This window comes from Littorina saxatilis, linkage group LG13 (genome assembly GCF_037325665.1).
Source record: "Littorina saxatilis isolate snail1 linkage group LG13, US_GU_Lsax_2.0, whole genome shotgun sequence".
Classification (NCBI taxonomy): domain Eukaryota; kingdom Metazoa; phylum Mollusca; class Gastropoda; order Littorinimorpha; family Littorinidae; genus Littorina; species Littorina saxatilis.
Genome location: NC_090257.1, coordinates 35,072,202 through 35,089,173, shown reverse-complemented (window position 1 = coordinate 35,089,173; position 16,972 = coordinate 35,072,202). Strand labels below are relative to the sequence as shown.

Sequence of the window (16,972 nt, the reverse complement as noted above, 5' to 3'; positions counted from 1 at the left end):
GCACACACACACACACATACACGCACGCACGCGCGCAAACACACACACACACACGCACACGCACACACACTAAAACAATGGTTAATCGGTGACTTATTGCTCGTGCCAAATGTTGGAGTACATCCGAAGATGTCAGAGTCCAATCACATCCATAATTAGTGGATTTACACAAAAATTATAGCTGTATGTCATTTTTTCTGATAAACATAACGGCGGGGGATCTTACCCTAGTGTTGCGGTGGGGCGTAGTAGGCAAATCGACCAAGCTGCGGGGGATCTTACCCCGTCAAATTTCACTGTTGATCTTTGAACCGATCGTGAGTTTAAACTAAGGTAAGCTTAAACTTAAAAATGAAGAGCAGTATCCACAAGTAGTTTGACTTTGACCAGCAAAAAGATTTAAGCCCTTCTGTTGACCGTGCTTTGTGTTATTTCAACATTTTTAACGTGGGAGACAGTATTTCTGACTTGTCTTGATGACATTTCTTCTCTTATGTAGTACACGAGAGTGTAAATGGTAAGACAACTAGCTGATCCAATGCAAAATAAAGTACAGAACAGTATGATATAAACTTCAATACTAGAAAGTCTGGTTATCTACTATTTTAAGGCATTGATTTGGAGACACCTACCATGTTGTTCGTCTTGCGGGGGAACGAATTGGGTGTTGTTCCTGCGGTGGAAAAAACTAGGCGTGCCACCGTCTACGGCGTGATAATCGCTGGCACTTTCTCCTTCGCTCTCTCTCCCTCTCTCTCTCGCCCTCACTCCCTCTCTCTCTCGCCCTCACTCCCTCTCTCTTTCTGTCACCCTCTCTCTCTCTCTCCCTCTCTTTCGCTCTCTCTGTAACACACACACACACACACACACACACACACACATACAATCACACACACACTGTTTGTATTTCTTTTCAAAGGACCCGTGACGCACACACACACACACACACACACACACACACACACACACACACAGTGTACAAACGAGCGCGAACGCACACCCAGATCAGTGCGCACACACACACACACACACACACAGTGTACAAACGAGCGCGAACGCACATCCAGATGCGCACACACACACACACACACACACACACACACACACACACACACACACACAGAGTCAGTGACGCAAACACAGTCACATACACACACACACAAACACACGTGACAGTGACAACTACGCATACGCGCGTTCACACACACACACACGTACACACACACTCACAGATTTGCACGCACAATCGCAACTGACAATCAACATTGCTGTAGGTCTACTGCATGAATGCATCTCGTTGGGATTTAATAGTCTAGTGTGTAAGCGTTCTTGTGTGCCAGTGTGTGTGCCTTTGCGTGTTTTCAAGTGTGTGTGTGTGTGTGTGTGTGTGTGTGCTAGCGTACGTGTGTGCGTGCATGCGTGTCAAGTTGTCTGTCTGTGTCACCGCCTGTGACACTGTCTGTATGTGTGCCGCGCGCTTTTTCGGCCGAATACTGCGAGCTTTATATACCACTTGAGGTCACTGTCATTTCCGTGCAATTCCATGAATGCTAATTTCACCAAAATCATTTATGTTGCCTAATACTGTTGCCTTGGCCACTAAATTGCTCACCATGTTGTTCTGTTGCATTTGGCAAATGTCACGAATAACTCGTAGATGAACGGCAAATGGAAACTGGCAAGTCGCGCGGTAAGGCGAAAATACAACATTTAGTCAAGCCGTGTCGAACTCACAAAATGAAACTGAACGCACTGCAATTTTTCAGCAAGACCGTAAACTCGTAGCATCGTCAGTCCAAAGCTCGTGGCGAAGGCAGTGAAATTGACAAGAAGAGCGGGGTAGTAGTTGCGCTGAGAAGGATAGCACGCTTTTCTGTACCTCTCTTCGTTTAAACTTTCTGAGCGTGTTTTTAGTCCAAACATATCATATTTATATGTTTTTGGAATCAGGAACCGACAAGGAATAAGATGAAAGTGTTTTTAAATTGATTTCGGAAATTTAATTTTGATCATAATTTTTATATTTTTAATTTTCAGAGCTTGTTTTTAAATCCAAATATAAGATATTTATATGTTTTTGGAATCAGGAAATGATGAAGAATAAGATGAACGTAAATTTGGATCGTTTTATAATTTTTTTTACAATTTTCAGATTTTTAATGACCGAAGTTATTAATTCATTTTTAAGCCACCAAGCTGAAATGCAATACCGAAGTCCGGCCTTCGTCGAAGATCGCTTGGCCAAAATTTCAATCAATTTGATTAAAAAATGAGGGTGTGACAGTGCCGCCTCAACTTTTACAAAAAGCCGGATATGACGTCATCAAAGACATATATCGAAAAAATGAAAAAAAATGTCCGGGGATATCATTCCCAGGAACTCTCATGTAAAATGTCATAAAGATCGGTCCAGTAGTTTAGTCTGAATCGCTCTACACACACACGCACAGACAGACAGACACACACACACACACACACATACACCACGACCCTCGTCTCGATTCCCCCTCTATGTTAAAACATTTAGTCAAAACTTGACTAAATGTAAAAAGGGGCTTAGTCACAGGCGTTCGTTCTTTCTTTATTGTATCCGTATTTTGAGCTGACACATACACACACCATTTAAAGCAACTCTCTCTCTCCCTCTCTCTCACACACACACACACACACACACACACACACACACACACACACACAGAACAAAATGAAGGAAACAAACAGAAAATCCAGAAAGACAAAGGCATACACAGAGAAAAGATCAACAAAGCCGATTTTGTCACAAGCATTCATACTCTGAAGTAACTGGTGTTTGAATAGTGATGAAGTATTTTAATAGATTTTGCATCTATCTCACCTCTTTAACAAGAGTAACAAAAGGCATCACAGAATATAACAGGAAAACATGCTTTCTTTCTTTATTTGGTACTCGTTTTCAACCGTTCAAGGTTATATCGCGACGGGGAAAGGGAGGGGGGGGGGGGGGGGGGATGGGATAGAGCCACTTGTTAATTGTTTCTTGTTCACAAAAGCACTAATCAAAAAATTGCTCCAGGGGCTTGCAACGTAGTACAATATATGACCTTACTGGGAGAATGCAAGTTTCCAGTACAAAGGACTTAACATTTCTTACATACTGCTTGAACAAAATCTTTACAAACATTGACTATATTCTATACAAGAAACACTTAACAAGGGTAAAGGGAGAAACAGAATCCGTTAGTCGCCTCTTACGACATGCTGGGGAGCATCGGGTAAATTCTTCCCCCTTATCCGCGGGGGGTAGAGCGGTACATGTATAGTCCTTCAAGGTGAGACAAGATGAACACACGCAGCCATACTCCGATTTTTGGGGATGCATGCTTAGTTGTTTTTTGGATTTTTTCTCCGTGTGCACTTGGTCCTATGCTTGTGTGTACAAACGAAGGGGGATAAAGCATTATAGCAGGTCGGCACCTACGTTGACCTGGGAGATCGGAAAAATATCCATCCTTACCCCACCAGGTGCGGCCGGGATTCGAACCCACGACCTTCCGCTTGGTAGGCAGGGGTCTTATCCACTCGACCACTGCGCCCATCACCAAACTGATTCGAGCCATTATGCTCACTATTAAATGAGATGTCACCACCAAAGGTGTGTGAGAAAATACAGTGGAACCTGCGGTAAAACGACACCTTTTGGACCAGCCAAAAGTGTATGTACAAGGCAGGATCGAGGCCTGTCAAGACAGGTATATTTTCATTAAGCCAATAAAAACAAGGACTGCAGGTGACCTTTATTCGGAGGTGTCCTCCCATCTAATGCGTTACTGGGAGATGTCCTCTAATCTGAGGGGCCTCACATTACCAAGGTAACAACGTACAACAATTATAAAACACAATCACGGAAAGGAGAAACAAGTCGCGTAAGGCGAAAATACAACATTTAGTCAAGCTCAGTTGAACTTACAGAATGAAACTGAACGCATTGCATTTTTTCTGAAAAACCGTACACTCGTAGCATCGTCTGTCCACCGCTCGAAAAGAAAAGCGCGGTAGCGGTTGCGCCGAGGAGGATAGCACGCTTTTCTATATCTCTATTCTCTCTGAACGTGTTTTCAATCCAAACATATCATATCTTGTGAGAGATATGAGAGGGTAAATTTACATAGTGCAATATCATATTTGATTGTATCCCTTTTATGTTTTATGTTTTATGTGTGTCGTCCTATACAATTGTTGTTATAATCGTTTACAGGCAGGCAGGGTGTGCCGAAGAAAAATTTCCATTTTTATGTAATATTTTAATGGACAATAAAGTGCTGTTATTGTTATTGTTATTGTTATTGTTATTGTTATCTATATGTTTTTGGAATCAGGAACGGACAAGGAATAAGATGAAATTGTTTTTAAATCGATTTCGGAAATTGAATTTTAATCATAATTTTTATATTTTTAATTTTCAGAGCTTGTTTTTAATCCGAATATAACATATTTATATGTTTTTGGAATCAGAAAATGATGAAGAATACGATAAACGTAATTTTGGATCGTTTTATAAAAAATACTTTTAATTACAATTTTCAGATTTTTAATGACCAAAGTCATTAATTAATTTTTAAGCCTCCAAGCTGAAATGCAATACCAAAGTCCGGCCTTCGTCGAAGATTGCTTGGCCAAAATTTCAATCAATTTAATTACAAAATGATGGTGTGACAGTGCCGCCTCAACTTTTACAAAATGCCGGATATGACGTAATCAAAGACTTTTATCGAAAAAATGAAAAAAACGTCTGGGGATATCATACCCAGGAACTCTCATGAAAAATTTCATAAAGATCGGTCCAGTAGTTTACTCTGAATCGCTCTACACACACACACACACACACATACACCACGACCCTCGTCTCGATTCCCCCTCTATGTTAAAACATTTAGTCAAAACTTGACTAAATAAACATTTAGTCAAAACTTGACTAAATGTAAAAAGGAGAAGGTATAAAATGCATGTCTGTTAAAAATGCATCATAGTGAGCATGGTTCTTCCAGTCAATAAAGAGAGGCAACACTTGAGAGGGGGGGGGGGGGGGGGGGGGGGGGAGAGGGAAGGAGTGGGGAGAGGACAAGATCGAAGAATGGGAATATTTTATGTGTGTGTGTGTGTGTGTGTGTGTGTGTGTGTGTGTGTGTGTGTGTGTGTGTGTGTGCATTACTGCGTGTGTGTGTTTGTGTGTAGTAGCAGCTAGTAGTAGTAGTACATTGTAGTATATATTGTGTAAAAAAACAAAAGATAAAGAGGTGTACTGGCACTTAAGTTTGCATTTACATGCAATACAATATAGTGGGAATGCCCCTAAAACCACTAAAAAATGCAAAAGCTGAAAAATATAACACATCTGTAAAGTGTTATAAAATGTCTTTCTTTATTTGGTGTTTAACGTCGTTTTCAACCACGAAGGTTACATCGCGACGGGGGAAGGGGGGAGATGGGATAGAGCCACTTGTCAATTGTTTCTTGTTCACAAAAGCACTAATCAAAAATTTGCTCCAGGGGCTTGCAACGTAGTACAATATATGACCTTACTGGGAGAATGCAAGTTTCCAGTACAAAGGACTTAACATTTCTTACATACTGCTTGACTAAAATCTTAACAAGGGTAAAGGGAGAAACAGAATCCGTTAGTCGCCTCTTACGACATGCTGGGGAGCATCGGGTAAATTCTTCCCCCTAACCTGCGGGAGGTGTGTTATAAAATAGGTGTCATACAACAACAAAAAATCATAAATAACACTAATTGATCATGCAAAATTACAGGTGTTGAATACTGAAAAACAAAGGAAACATGCATGAACTGCGATTAACAATTTATGATCCGTTCAGTTAGTGAAACAAAAGTTTCAATACAAAATAATACATGTACTTTAATGAGATGAAAAGCACCAGTTTTGTAGAGAAGTACAATGCAAAATAGAAAGGAAATGTATAATATTAGCTTATATGACAACATTTCCAGTACAGCATTCAGATCATACAACAAACTTGTAAAAAGTAAGAACACGTCTTTGTTGAACTGTGTCAAATTGTAAAAGGATATAATATTTCTTTCTTTTGGTGTTTAACGTCATTTTCAACCACGAAGGTTATATCGCGACGGGGAAAGGGGGGAGATGGGATAGAGCCACTTGTCAATAGGCTTCATTCCTAAAAAGGACAAGTCCGACAACTCTTCCTTGCAGAAGGTCTGGCAGAGTGACTTCCCTTGAAACCTGCAACAAACTTCCATGAAAAATGGCGGATTTGTCTTCTAAGTGTGGCAAGCCTTTGGTTAGCGACCTTCAAAAGTACCTGAGAGACAGGGGTGTTTGTTTCGGAACCAGCAAGAAACATGAGTTAGAAGAATTGTGTAGGCTAGCAAAGGAAGTTGGACTTCAAACTGATCCAGATGGCTACATCGAAGACCGCGAAGAAGTGATTGGATCAAAGCTTGTTGATGGAAGCGTAACTCTGACAAACCCCGGACTGATAGATGGAAGCGATAACCTGAGTATCCTGCCTGCTTTTTCTGTGTTTGACATTTGTTCATACTTACTGTCAAAGAACGTACCTCTGACCTCTATTAGGGACTACCGCCGCTCAGAAGCATTTTCACTCATGCAAGACGGCTACGTGACACGTGTGGAAACTGTTCAGATACCGAACGTTCAGGGATATTTCGCTCTCAAAGCAGCAGTCAAGCCCAGAACACGTGATAAAGACCCAGTGAGTGGAAAGGCGTTTTATTATACCTGGGCTATCATCACTGATGTAGGGACCGACAACAGAAGCAGAATTTTCTCGGCTTTTTGTTCATGTAAAGGAGGGTAAGTGTGACTATGATTTATTGATACTTGAATGTAATAATGAATAAGCTCGAATGGCAAGGCCAGGGTATAACAAAACATTAATTGGTAGATCCAGATGATGGGGGGGGGGGGGGGGGGTGATGAGCAGGGGATGTTGACCCACTGGCCATCCATTGTGGAAGATCAGGGATATAAATGATCATTAGCCCCTGGGAATGTGAATTCACCATTAGGCAAATTTGTTTTCTTTTTTGGTATCATTTGAAAGCTTATGTCTCACTGATATGAAATGTGCACAAAAAAAGTGTGTGGTCCTGATCTTTCTTTGTGAGTAATTTTTGTTTAAGTTGCTTTTCTGTGTGTTTTGTTGACAGCATGGATGGATGCTGTCGTCACATTTTGGCATCACTATATGAAGTCATCAACTTTGTGGAGGATAAACAAGTCAGCGTGACATCGGGAGCTTGTCAATGGGTTCGTCGCTCCAACATAGACGACAATGCCATGCTCATCACTGATGTGGAGACATGCCAGAACCAAGCGACAATAGGACAGGATGCTCAGTAAGTCAGAATATTATTTCCTAAATTCATTTTATATAATTTGGGTACAAAAATTGCTATGTTGACTGAGCTATTTTTCAGCCACAAATAGATAAGTCTGAAGATTATTTGCTTTGTAGTTTTTAGTTGACTACGTTTATTAGCAATGACTAAAGCATGTGGGCTTGGTCCTCTAAAGAAAGTAAAGGCGTGTAACCTGATTTTGACCTCTTAAAATATATCTGTAAAATCTACACAATTATGCCTCATGGAGTAAAGTAACAACCAAAATATTAAACATTTTCATTCTCAAACTTTTCTTTTTGATTTTGCATACACCGTTAAGCTAGTATCAAACTGAGCTGCGAGTGCGACCATAGTTTGCGAATGGAATTCGCAGTCGGCAAAGAGTTGCCCTCCCTTTAAAGGCTTACTTGGGCAGAATTTTTCCTTTCATGGAATCGGTAAATATTCATGTCAACATTGATAATCGTGACATAAAAATGTTGAGTTCACTCTTACATGCTAAGTGCTGAATAATTTATACACAAACACATTTTATGCATGACTTATCTTCCCCTGTGTTTGTCCTTCCAGTGACGTGACAGTGAAATTGACCATGAAATGATGAACGCATGATTGAACAGAAAGACCCATTACAGTATTGCATTGAATGTGGTTTTCATTCCTCAATCTGAAGTTACTAAACATTGACTAATTTTAATGCATACGAAATTGCATAACAGGGATAGGCCTCTATTGAATTTAATTACATACTTTTCAAGAAGAAAACCAAACTTTATATTCCAATTGTTCACAGATTTTGAGGAAACTGTGCATGTTTGTGTCTGTGTGTTCACTTTGTGTGATCAAAATAACTCTGAAACATGGAGGTTCAGCGACGTGGTCTTCATAGATTCACAACAAGGTTGGTTTTCTGTCTTGTTTATTTCAGGCCAAAGGAGCTTCGGCCATCAGAGGAAAACTACAAGCCTATTCCTAGCACAGTACAGCTACCACAGGTGTCTACTTTTTTCGAAGGCCTGAAAGAGCTCCATCCCTCCTCATGCTTTTTGGATGTTTGGGAGCCGCGTCAGACGCCATCTGCCCCAGCACCACCCCCTCTCAGAACTGACTCACCATCGGTTCGCCTGGCTACATTCTTGAGAGACCATCACTGTGAGTGTGCTGACTGTGACTGCAGTACCAAATTTCTTGACAGTCTGTTGTACTCCTCTTGCGAAAGACAACAAATAGAGGAAGACACAACAGGCCAACACCAAAATGAGAACTGGTTTACAATGAGAAGTGGGCTCATTACAGCATCTGTTATAAAGAAAGTTCTCAGTTCAACTAACTACGCAAATACAGCAGAACGACTTGTTAGTCCATCTAGTCTGGACAACGGCAATTTGCCAGCAGCAGTGAAATTTGGGCGAACGCAAGAGCACAGAGCTCTGACCCTCTTTACTAAGCTTCATCGGTACAAACACAGAAAATGCTCTGTTCGTGTTCCTGGGTTAGTTGTGTCCGAAACGGATTCATTCTTAGCCGGTAGCCCTGATGCAGTCGTTGATTGCAGTCATTGTGGGAAGTTTGTTGTTGAAATTAAATGCCTGTATTCAAAACAGAACATGCACCCACGTCTGGCAATGAAATTGTCTGACTTTTGTGTTCTCGATAATGACAAGTATAGAGTGAAAAGGGACCATGCATACTTCTGTCAACTTCAATGTCAAATGGCTGTAACTGGACTGAAGTCAGGTGTGCTGGTGGTGTACACAAGGAAAGGTGTTGAGGTTGTGCCCATCGACTTTGATGAGGAATGGTGGGAAGCATCAAGGATGAAACTCAAGCAGTTCTACCCAACTTTTTTCCACACATGGAAAGCACATGTTTTGTCTCGCACACCAGTCTCTGTCGCAATGGATGTAGTGTCCAACACAATTGTGTCTTCTCACGTTATATTAGACACGACATCCACTGGAACAGAGACTGTTGAGTCAGAAGAGACAGACACCACATCCACTGAGACTGAAACTGTTGAGTCGGAAGAGACAACTAGGTCAGACACCACATCCACTGGGACAAAGATGGTCTCTTCTGACACAGTAGACGCTGTCCCAATGGATGTAATGTCTGACAGAATAGTATCTTCTTCCACAACAATCTCTGACCGAGTGAATGTGATGGACAACTCGGCATTTTGTAACCCTGTGAATGTGATAGACATGACAATTTCTGCCAGTATTGCTTCGCATCAAAAACATATTGACCATGTTCAATCGTCTATGCAACAGTTTGCTACATTTCTTCAGTCACAGAATTTCAGACTACGTGGGGAGACACCAAGTGATGGAAATTGCTTTTTTCATGCAATAAGCAATCAGCTCACTAGGACTGGACAGGGAAATTCCTCTGCAGGCTCCATTAGAAAGCTGGTTTGTGACTATTTAGATAACATGAGCCATGCCGAGCAAGTTGTTGTTGGATTGTTTATTGTGGGTAAATCTTTTGATCAATATGTAACAGATCTCCGTAAAAATGGAACAAGCGCTGATGCACTTGCTGTGGAGGGCACAAGTCGAGTACTGGGACTGTCAATAACAGTGGTTACTCAGCCAAGAAGTATTGTGATTCATGCTCCTGCATCTGCTGGTACCATGCTCTATGTTGGATACATTGCTGATTTAGAGCATTACGTCTCGGTTGAACCACATCTATTTGGAGTGACACAGTAGACACACAAGGTCAAAGAAACTGAAAAGTAAAAAAATGTCAATTTGTTTTTGCTTAAAAAGTTGAAACAAGACCAGCTTCACACTAAGCACAATAATACTTTAGGTCACAGTTTCTACCACAGCTGGGTGCATGTATTGCTGTAATTTTTTCACAGTGCCAAGACAATGACCTTCAATGCCATCATCAAGTTTGTTCTTTGGTTAAAAACAATGATTTTTGTCCGTTTGTCGAGAGAGAGACGCAGTTTGATGTTTGTTACTCATTGCTTAAATTCTAGCCGACTATAGAGAGCTGTACATTTTGATGAATTTGAAAACTAATATTAAATTTGAATTGATATTTTTTTTATCAAAACTAGAATTTTGGTCTCATTGTCCCAATACTACTAGTAGTAGTACTATACTGTGCAATGGCCTGCACACGGAATGCTAATTGGGGCTGATAGCAGTTTACCGCCATTATTCCTTGCATGATTTATTGTTATTATTTTTAATTTTGTTGAAGTGTTGAAATTCATCTTGTACATATTCCAGATATTTCCAATTCCAGCTTTTAACTGTTACCTGTCCGCTTTTTCTTACACTACAACTTTCCTCGTGTTTTTATGCGACATGCTACCTGCGATATTTATCAAAACTTCAATTTTGAGTTTACAGGGAAACTGTTTTGGGTGGTCACCTCACCCCTTGAACTCTGACCTTGACCTCTACAAAATTGTCAATTTTCAACATGTTCACTCGATTCAGTGTGGACATCCCTTTATGCTGAGAATTGTGGCGCAGGGCTAAGACAAAGGATTAAGATTTATTTTCCCCATGCACATTATACTTTATATATTATATGTTGCGTTTTAGAGACTTTGGTAAATGTAGCCAGCTTTTTGTTGTGCCGTGTTTAGCCTTTGAAAGCGCGTTCTTTCTTCATCTTCTTTCGTAATTGTCCGCCTTAACCAAGTTGTACATTCTGGGTTTACTAATGGCGAGCAGCTACGAAAAAAAAAGTATTAAAGAAAGCCCATTCAAGCGCCGGGTATGGCAACCCGAAAGAAAATGTTATTGTTGACAATTGATGAACACAGGTCAGCATTATGTGAATGGTAGTTGTACATTAGACTAAAAGTAAAACAAAACGAAAATATGTATAATGTGAAACTTTATTGTTGTGGTCTGCATGTTCATCAGCATATTACGTCAACTGAACAAATCTTGAAACAAAAAAAACAAAATGGACAGAGTTGCATTGGCTTGGGTGTCGCTACGGTACCAGTCCAGACAAAGGAACACATAGCAGAGCCGATTGGTCACAAAATGATAAATCTGATCAGCATTGCTGTGCCTTTCCTTAGTCGTGACTAGGCATGCAATGCCTCTAGGTCCATGTCACTAAATTTGTAAAAATATACTAAAATTACTATTCATTGTAAGCACAACTAAGCAGTGAATAAAAAATAAACAGAACTTCATTTTGTTTTTCAATATATATATACATATGAAACTCTCTCTCACTCTCTCTCTCTCTCTCTCTCTCTCTCTCTCTCTCTCTCTCTCTCTCTCTCTCTCTCTCTCTCTCTCTCTCTCTCTCTCTCTCTCTCTCTCTCTCTCTCTCTCTCTCTCTCTCTCTCTCTCTCTCTCTCTCTCTCTCTCTCTCTCTCTCTCTCTCTCTCTCTCTCTCTCTCTCCCTCCACACACAGCTGTAATTAACATGGAATATCAATCTCGAGATACAATGTTGAGTGTGAAGCAGCGATTTGATTTGAGATTACATATATATGTGCACACTTTGCATCCACAATCTTCATAATTATCTCGTACATTGACAACTATCCCAGAATCAAAATGTCAACAGTCTGAACAGATCAGCATAATCTCGCCTGCAAATTGCACAAAACTGACACGATGGTGACAATTTGATTGAGAAGAAATCTTATTTTCATGGGGATAATACCAGAGATTTGCTTGAATGTTTTCATTCTGCCTATTGCTCGTTCAACATGTATCCTCACAGAAGCTATTTTGCGAGAGCGCTGGACAGCCTTGCTCGACAGCGGACGACCCTTGCTGAAGGATGGTATGTTCAATGTTGCTTTCTTTTGCAAGAGCAACTCTCTGATATTAAAGCCTCGGTCGGCCATCACATCATCCCCTTGCTCAAGTTTTTCCAGAAATCCACACCTCTTCACTATTTCTTTGTCCGAAATTGATCCAACATACAACTTTGATTTGAAGATGATTGCTCCAGATGGCAACACTGCAACAAGCAATTTACTTGTGTTGCCGTGTTTGTAGTTGCTCCAGGTCAGTCGCTGCGCCCTGGGGCGAAAAGGCTTTTCAATTCTCAACTCTGTACAATCGATGACACACCTTGTTGTTGGATAATTTTCAAAGGCTTCTGGCAAGTTCTTTTTGCAAAGTTCCTTCCTTGGCCACAACAAGAGGGGCGCAAAGCACTGGTTGAGGACATTCACCCATGTTGTGAATATGCGGCTGACCTGGGCTTGTGAAATTCCATAAAGGAACGAGAGATGTTCCATGTCGAAACCTTTCCTGATTCGCACAAGTGTTAAGATCATGCATTCAAATTTGGTCATTTTATATCCATGACGCCCCTTTCCATTAACTCTGCCTGCAAACAATTTGTGTTTTCCACCCCAGTTTTTCACTGTGTCGCCCGCCTCTTTCACCCAATTGAAAATAAATTTCAGAAGCTCAACAGAAGGGACACCAGTGTAATGGAAACACGACTTGTCTGAACGCAACATTTGACTCACAAAAGCCCGAGATACCACCATCTGCTCCTCTTCTGGGCTTAATTGTACAACATGGCCACAATTTCCACACTTGATAGGTGGTCTCCCAGTCTCCCCGTCTCCAGGATGAGCAATAGGTGGTCTCCCAGTTTCCCCGTCTCCAGGTTGAGCAATAGGTGGTCTCCCAGTCTCCCCGTCTCCAGGTTGAGCAATAGGTGGTCTCCCAGTCTCCCCGTCTCCAGGTTGAGCAATAGGTGGTCTCCCAGTCTCCCCGTCTCCAGGTTGAGCAATAGGTGGTCTCCCAGTCTCCCCGTCTCCAGGTTGAGCAATAGGTGGTCTCCCAGTCTCCCCGTCTCCAGGTTGAGCAATAGGTGGTCTCCCAGTCTCCCCGTCTCCAGGTTGAGCAATAGGTGGTCTCCCAGTCTCCCCGTCTCCAGGTTGAGCAATAGGTGGTCTCCCAGTCTCCCCGTCTCCAGGTTGAGCAATAGGTGGTCTCCCAGTCTCCCCGTCTCCAGGTTGAGCAATAGGTGGTCTCCCAGTCTCCCCGTCTCCAGGATGAGCAATAGGTGGTCTCCCAGTCTCCCCGTCTCCAAGTTGAGCCAGCTGCAGCACACACAAAGAAAATTAGTCAATTTTACCTTTGACAAAAGGTACTCTTTTTAACTTTCACCAGGTATGTTAGTTTTCAGCAATTTCGCAGATCATGTTGCGTTTTCTGTGATTTCGGTCAATGAAGCCAAATATTACATCACAGTCACACACACACACTCACAGTAACTCAATTTGTTGTGCGCTTCAGGGGCGAACGAGGGGGGGGGGGGGGGGTGCACAAGGTGCAGGTGCACCCCCCCCTCCAGCAAAAAAAATATAAAAAAATTGGAATGCTGATTCTATGACCATTTCTAAGATCAAATGGCACCAGATGGCACCATTTTGCTTCTTTGGGCCAAACATTTTTTCCAGGGGGGGGGCAATGCCCCCGGACACCCCCCGAGCAAATTCGGGCACTTCGCGCCCATCACATTCACTTTCGATTCAAAGTGCACCCCCCTTACAAAGCAACTGATCCGCCCCTGCGCTTGGAAGTTATCATGATAGGTTTTAAGTTTTCCTTGTATGCAAATCTACAATGCACTCCTTTTACCTGGTTCACAACAGAAGCCTGATCAGTGTAACCCTTGGAACAGTTTCTCCTCTTTGGTGCTGTTAGAGAGTTTGGTAAATCATGCCTGCCTAGTAGTTTCCTTGTTTTGGGGTGACTTCCATCAGCAGCAGGTAGGGGATCAGGATTTTCTTCCGTTGGTTTCCCATCAACAAAGTGCTGAAACATAGGAGACAACCATCACTTACTTTGTAATTTGTTTTTCGTCGCAAGTCTGGGGGATACTACTCAGACTGGGAGTACTGCAGCAAGTATAAATTGTCAAATCTAAAACAATGATTTTTTGGCAACTTCTAAGCACAGATAGAGCAGCATTTTGCTTCTTTCGGGACCCCCCCTAGCATTTTCATTTTACACATTCCCCCCCCCCCCCACCCCAATATTTTTGATTGTGCGACATGCCTGTATATCTAATTTGGAAAGAAATGTAAACATGCATAAAATTATTTAAATCCACCGTATGAAACTGTGAATCCAAGTGTACAAGTTGAAAGACTAGATTTGATTAAAAAAAAAAGAATGAAATAGTGGTTGTGCCATAATCATCATAATGCCAATGGAAATAAGTAAAACTAAAAGTACAACAGGACTCAAAGACCCCCAACCCCACCACAAAGTACAATGATTGGATGAATCATTGAATGCCGCCAAAACCAACACAAAGTGCAACAGTACAAGTATCTTTTTAACTTCCTCGCACACTGACTCGACAGAGCACTTGCTAAAATGAAAGTTCTGTACGCCCAAAATATACACACAATGAACATTTCCTCAAGTTGACTTTAACTTCCCCTGTAGTAACAAACGATCACATTCGTATAAAATGTATAGATCTATTACCTTGCTGCAGACGTATGTCCATGGTTTTAACTTGTCGACAGAGAGTTGTGTGTGGGGACGTCCGCACGCTTTAATCCATCTCAGACAGCGATCTAAATGATAATTGTGTTTCCCTGGTTTCACAAATGGTATAAATACCACACCATGTAGTTTTTCAGGGTATCTGGCGTCTGAATTACATTTTCCCCACGAGCAACGTTTCACTGGCATCACTAATGGCTTCCCAAGTTTGTTTCGTGTTTCAAGGGACGTAACTCTCATCGCGTCTTGCAGAGTTATTTCGGTATATCCCCTATTGTTTCTTGTTCACAAAAGCACTAATCAAAAATTTCCTCTAGGGGCTTGCAACGTAGTACAATGTATTACCGTACTGGCAGAATGCAAGTTTCCAGTACAAAGGACTTAACATTTCTTATATACAGCTTGACTAAAATCTTTACAAAAATTGACTATTTTCTATACAAGAAACACTTAACAAGGGTAAAAAGAGAAACAGAATCCGTTAGTCGCCTCTGCTATAATAATTTCATTATTATATACAGCATAAGTACAGACAAAATTGCCAACAATAATACCACTTGAAAAAGAACCCTTTAAACGAGTTTGAATTTTATAGGTTCTTCTTCTTCTTCTTCGTTCAAAGGCTGAAACTCCCACGTTCAATCATGTTTTTGCATGAGTGGATTTTTACGTGTACCCCGCCATTCAGACAGCATACGCCGATTTCGGGGGAAGCATGCTGGGTATTTTTGTGTTTCTATACTGTCCGAACTCTGACATGGATTACAGGATCTTTTGCGTGCGCACTTGGTCTTGTGCTTGCGTGTACACACGAAGTGGGTTAAGGCACTAGCAGATCTGCACATAAGTTGACCCTGGGGATTGGAAAAATGTCCACCTTTAACCCACCAGGCGGCCGCTGCCGGGAATTATTCCTATTTTATAGGTTGAAACAAGTTACAAAGCCTGGTAAGATCAATAAGCTGCATACGTACAAAATTGAAATCCCACTTCAAAAACTCACGCTTTAAACAATTGTGAGACGAAAAAGTTCTTTCTTTCTTTATTTGGTGTTTAACGTCGTTTTCAACCACGGAGGTTATATCGTGACGGGGAAAGGGGGGGAGATGGGATAGAGCCACTTGTCAATTGTTTCTTGTTCACAAAAGCACTAATAAAAAAATTGCTCCAGGGGCTTGCAACGTAGTACAATATATTACCTTGCTGGGAGAATGCAAGTTTCCAGTACAAAGGACTTAACATTTCTTACATACTGCTTGACTAAAATCTTTACAAACATTGACTATATTCTATACAAGAAACACTTAACAAGGGTAAAAGGAGAAACAGAATCCGTTAGTCGCCTCTTACGACATGCTGGGGAGCATCGGGTAAATTCTTTCCCCTAACCCGCGGGGGGTGACGAAAAAGTTAATTCTCTTAATTACAAACAACAATACCAAAAAGGTTGATCGAGCTGTGCTTTCACAAATTACCACTCAAACTGATTAACTTGTCCTCAGAAATTTAACAATTGTTGGTAATATTTGCTATAAACAGACAAAAAGTATATTTGCCAATAGAAGAACTACTCCCAATAAAACAAAAATGAAAAACCAGCATAACAATGGCAAGACAGGATGCATGATTTTATACAGCAACAGTTTGCTAACAACAAGAGTAATAAAGATACAATGTACCAATACATGTACATTGTATTCAAACAGGATTTGCAGTTGTATACCTCAAAAACTTTTCACATTCTCCATACCAGTTTACACTGATATCTTCGTGCATTTCCGTTGTGATTATTGGAAACATCCAAATATAATCATGGCAACAAGTGTGCCATCTGAGATGGATTTTTTCACTCCTGGGGATATTTTAACAGATCATAGAGTTTCACTGAATCCAGAATGTGTAGACCGCCTCTTTCTTCTCAAGAAAAACATGAATTATCACGCACTAAGCAGTCTTATGCTTTGTATCATTTTGTATGGCGTATCATTCCATCAATGTAAATGTAACTGGCAAAACTCTCATGCTTACATTTTGGCACTGGTTCAAAATACTAGTATACTGCACAAGAAAACTGAAGTAAAACTGATCCTCTGAGCTCTAA

General features: G+C 41.1%; 2 protein-coding genes and 1 long non-coding RNA gene across 3 annotated transcripts; 1 reads left to right on the top strand and 2 right to left on the bottom strand.

Moving 5' to 3' along the window:
- Positions 1-2,808: 2,808 nt before the first annotated feature.
- On the bottom strand, positions 2,809-6,165 carry LOC138945593 (uncharacterized). The gene is made up of 2 exons (XR_011449043.1): positions 5,663-6,165; positions 2,809-3,224 (listed from the first exon to the last, which is right to left on the bottom strand). It is a non-coding gene; the product is annotated as an uncharacterized lncRNA (long non-coding RNA).
- Positions 6,165-11,564, top strand: LOC138945579 (uncharacterized). The gene is made up of 3 exons (XM_070317020.1): positions 6,165-6,836; positions 7,193-7,381; positions 8,316-11,564. Exons 1-3 carry the CDS (start codon positions 6,265-6,267, stop codon positions 10,099-10,101), a joined length of 2,547 nt encoding a protein of 848 aa, XP_070173121.1. The 5' UTR covers positions 6,165-6,264; the 3' UTR covers positions 10,102-11,564.
- Positions 11,240-15,152, bottom strand: LOC138945581 (uncharacterized). Its single transcript, XM_070317024.1, has 3 exons — positions 14,851-15,152; positions 13,993-14,169; positions 11,240-13,451 (listed from the first exon to the last, which is right to left on the bottom strand). The coding sequence occupies exons 1-3, from the start codon at positions 15,109-15,111 to the stop codon at positions 11,958-11,960; spliced, it is 1,932 nt and encodes a 643-aa protein (XP_070173125.1). The 5' UTR covers positions 15,112-15,152; the 3' UTR covers positions 11,240-11,957.
- Positions 15,153-16,972: the final 1,820 nt, after the last annotated feature.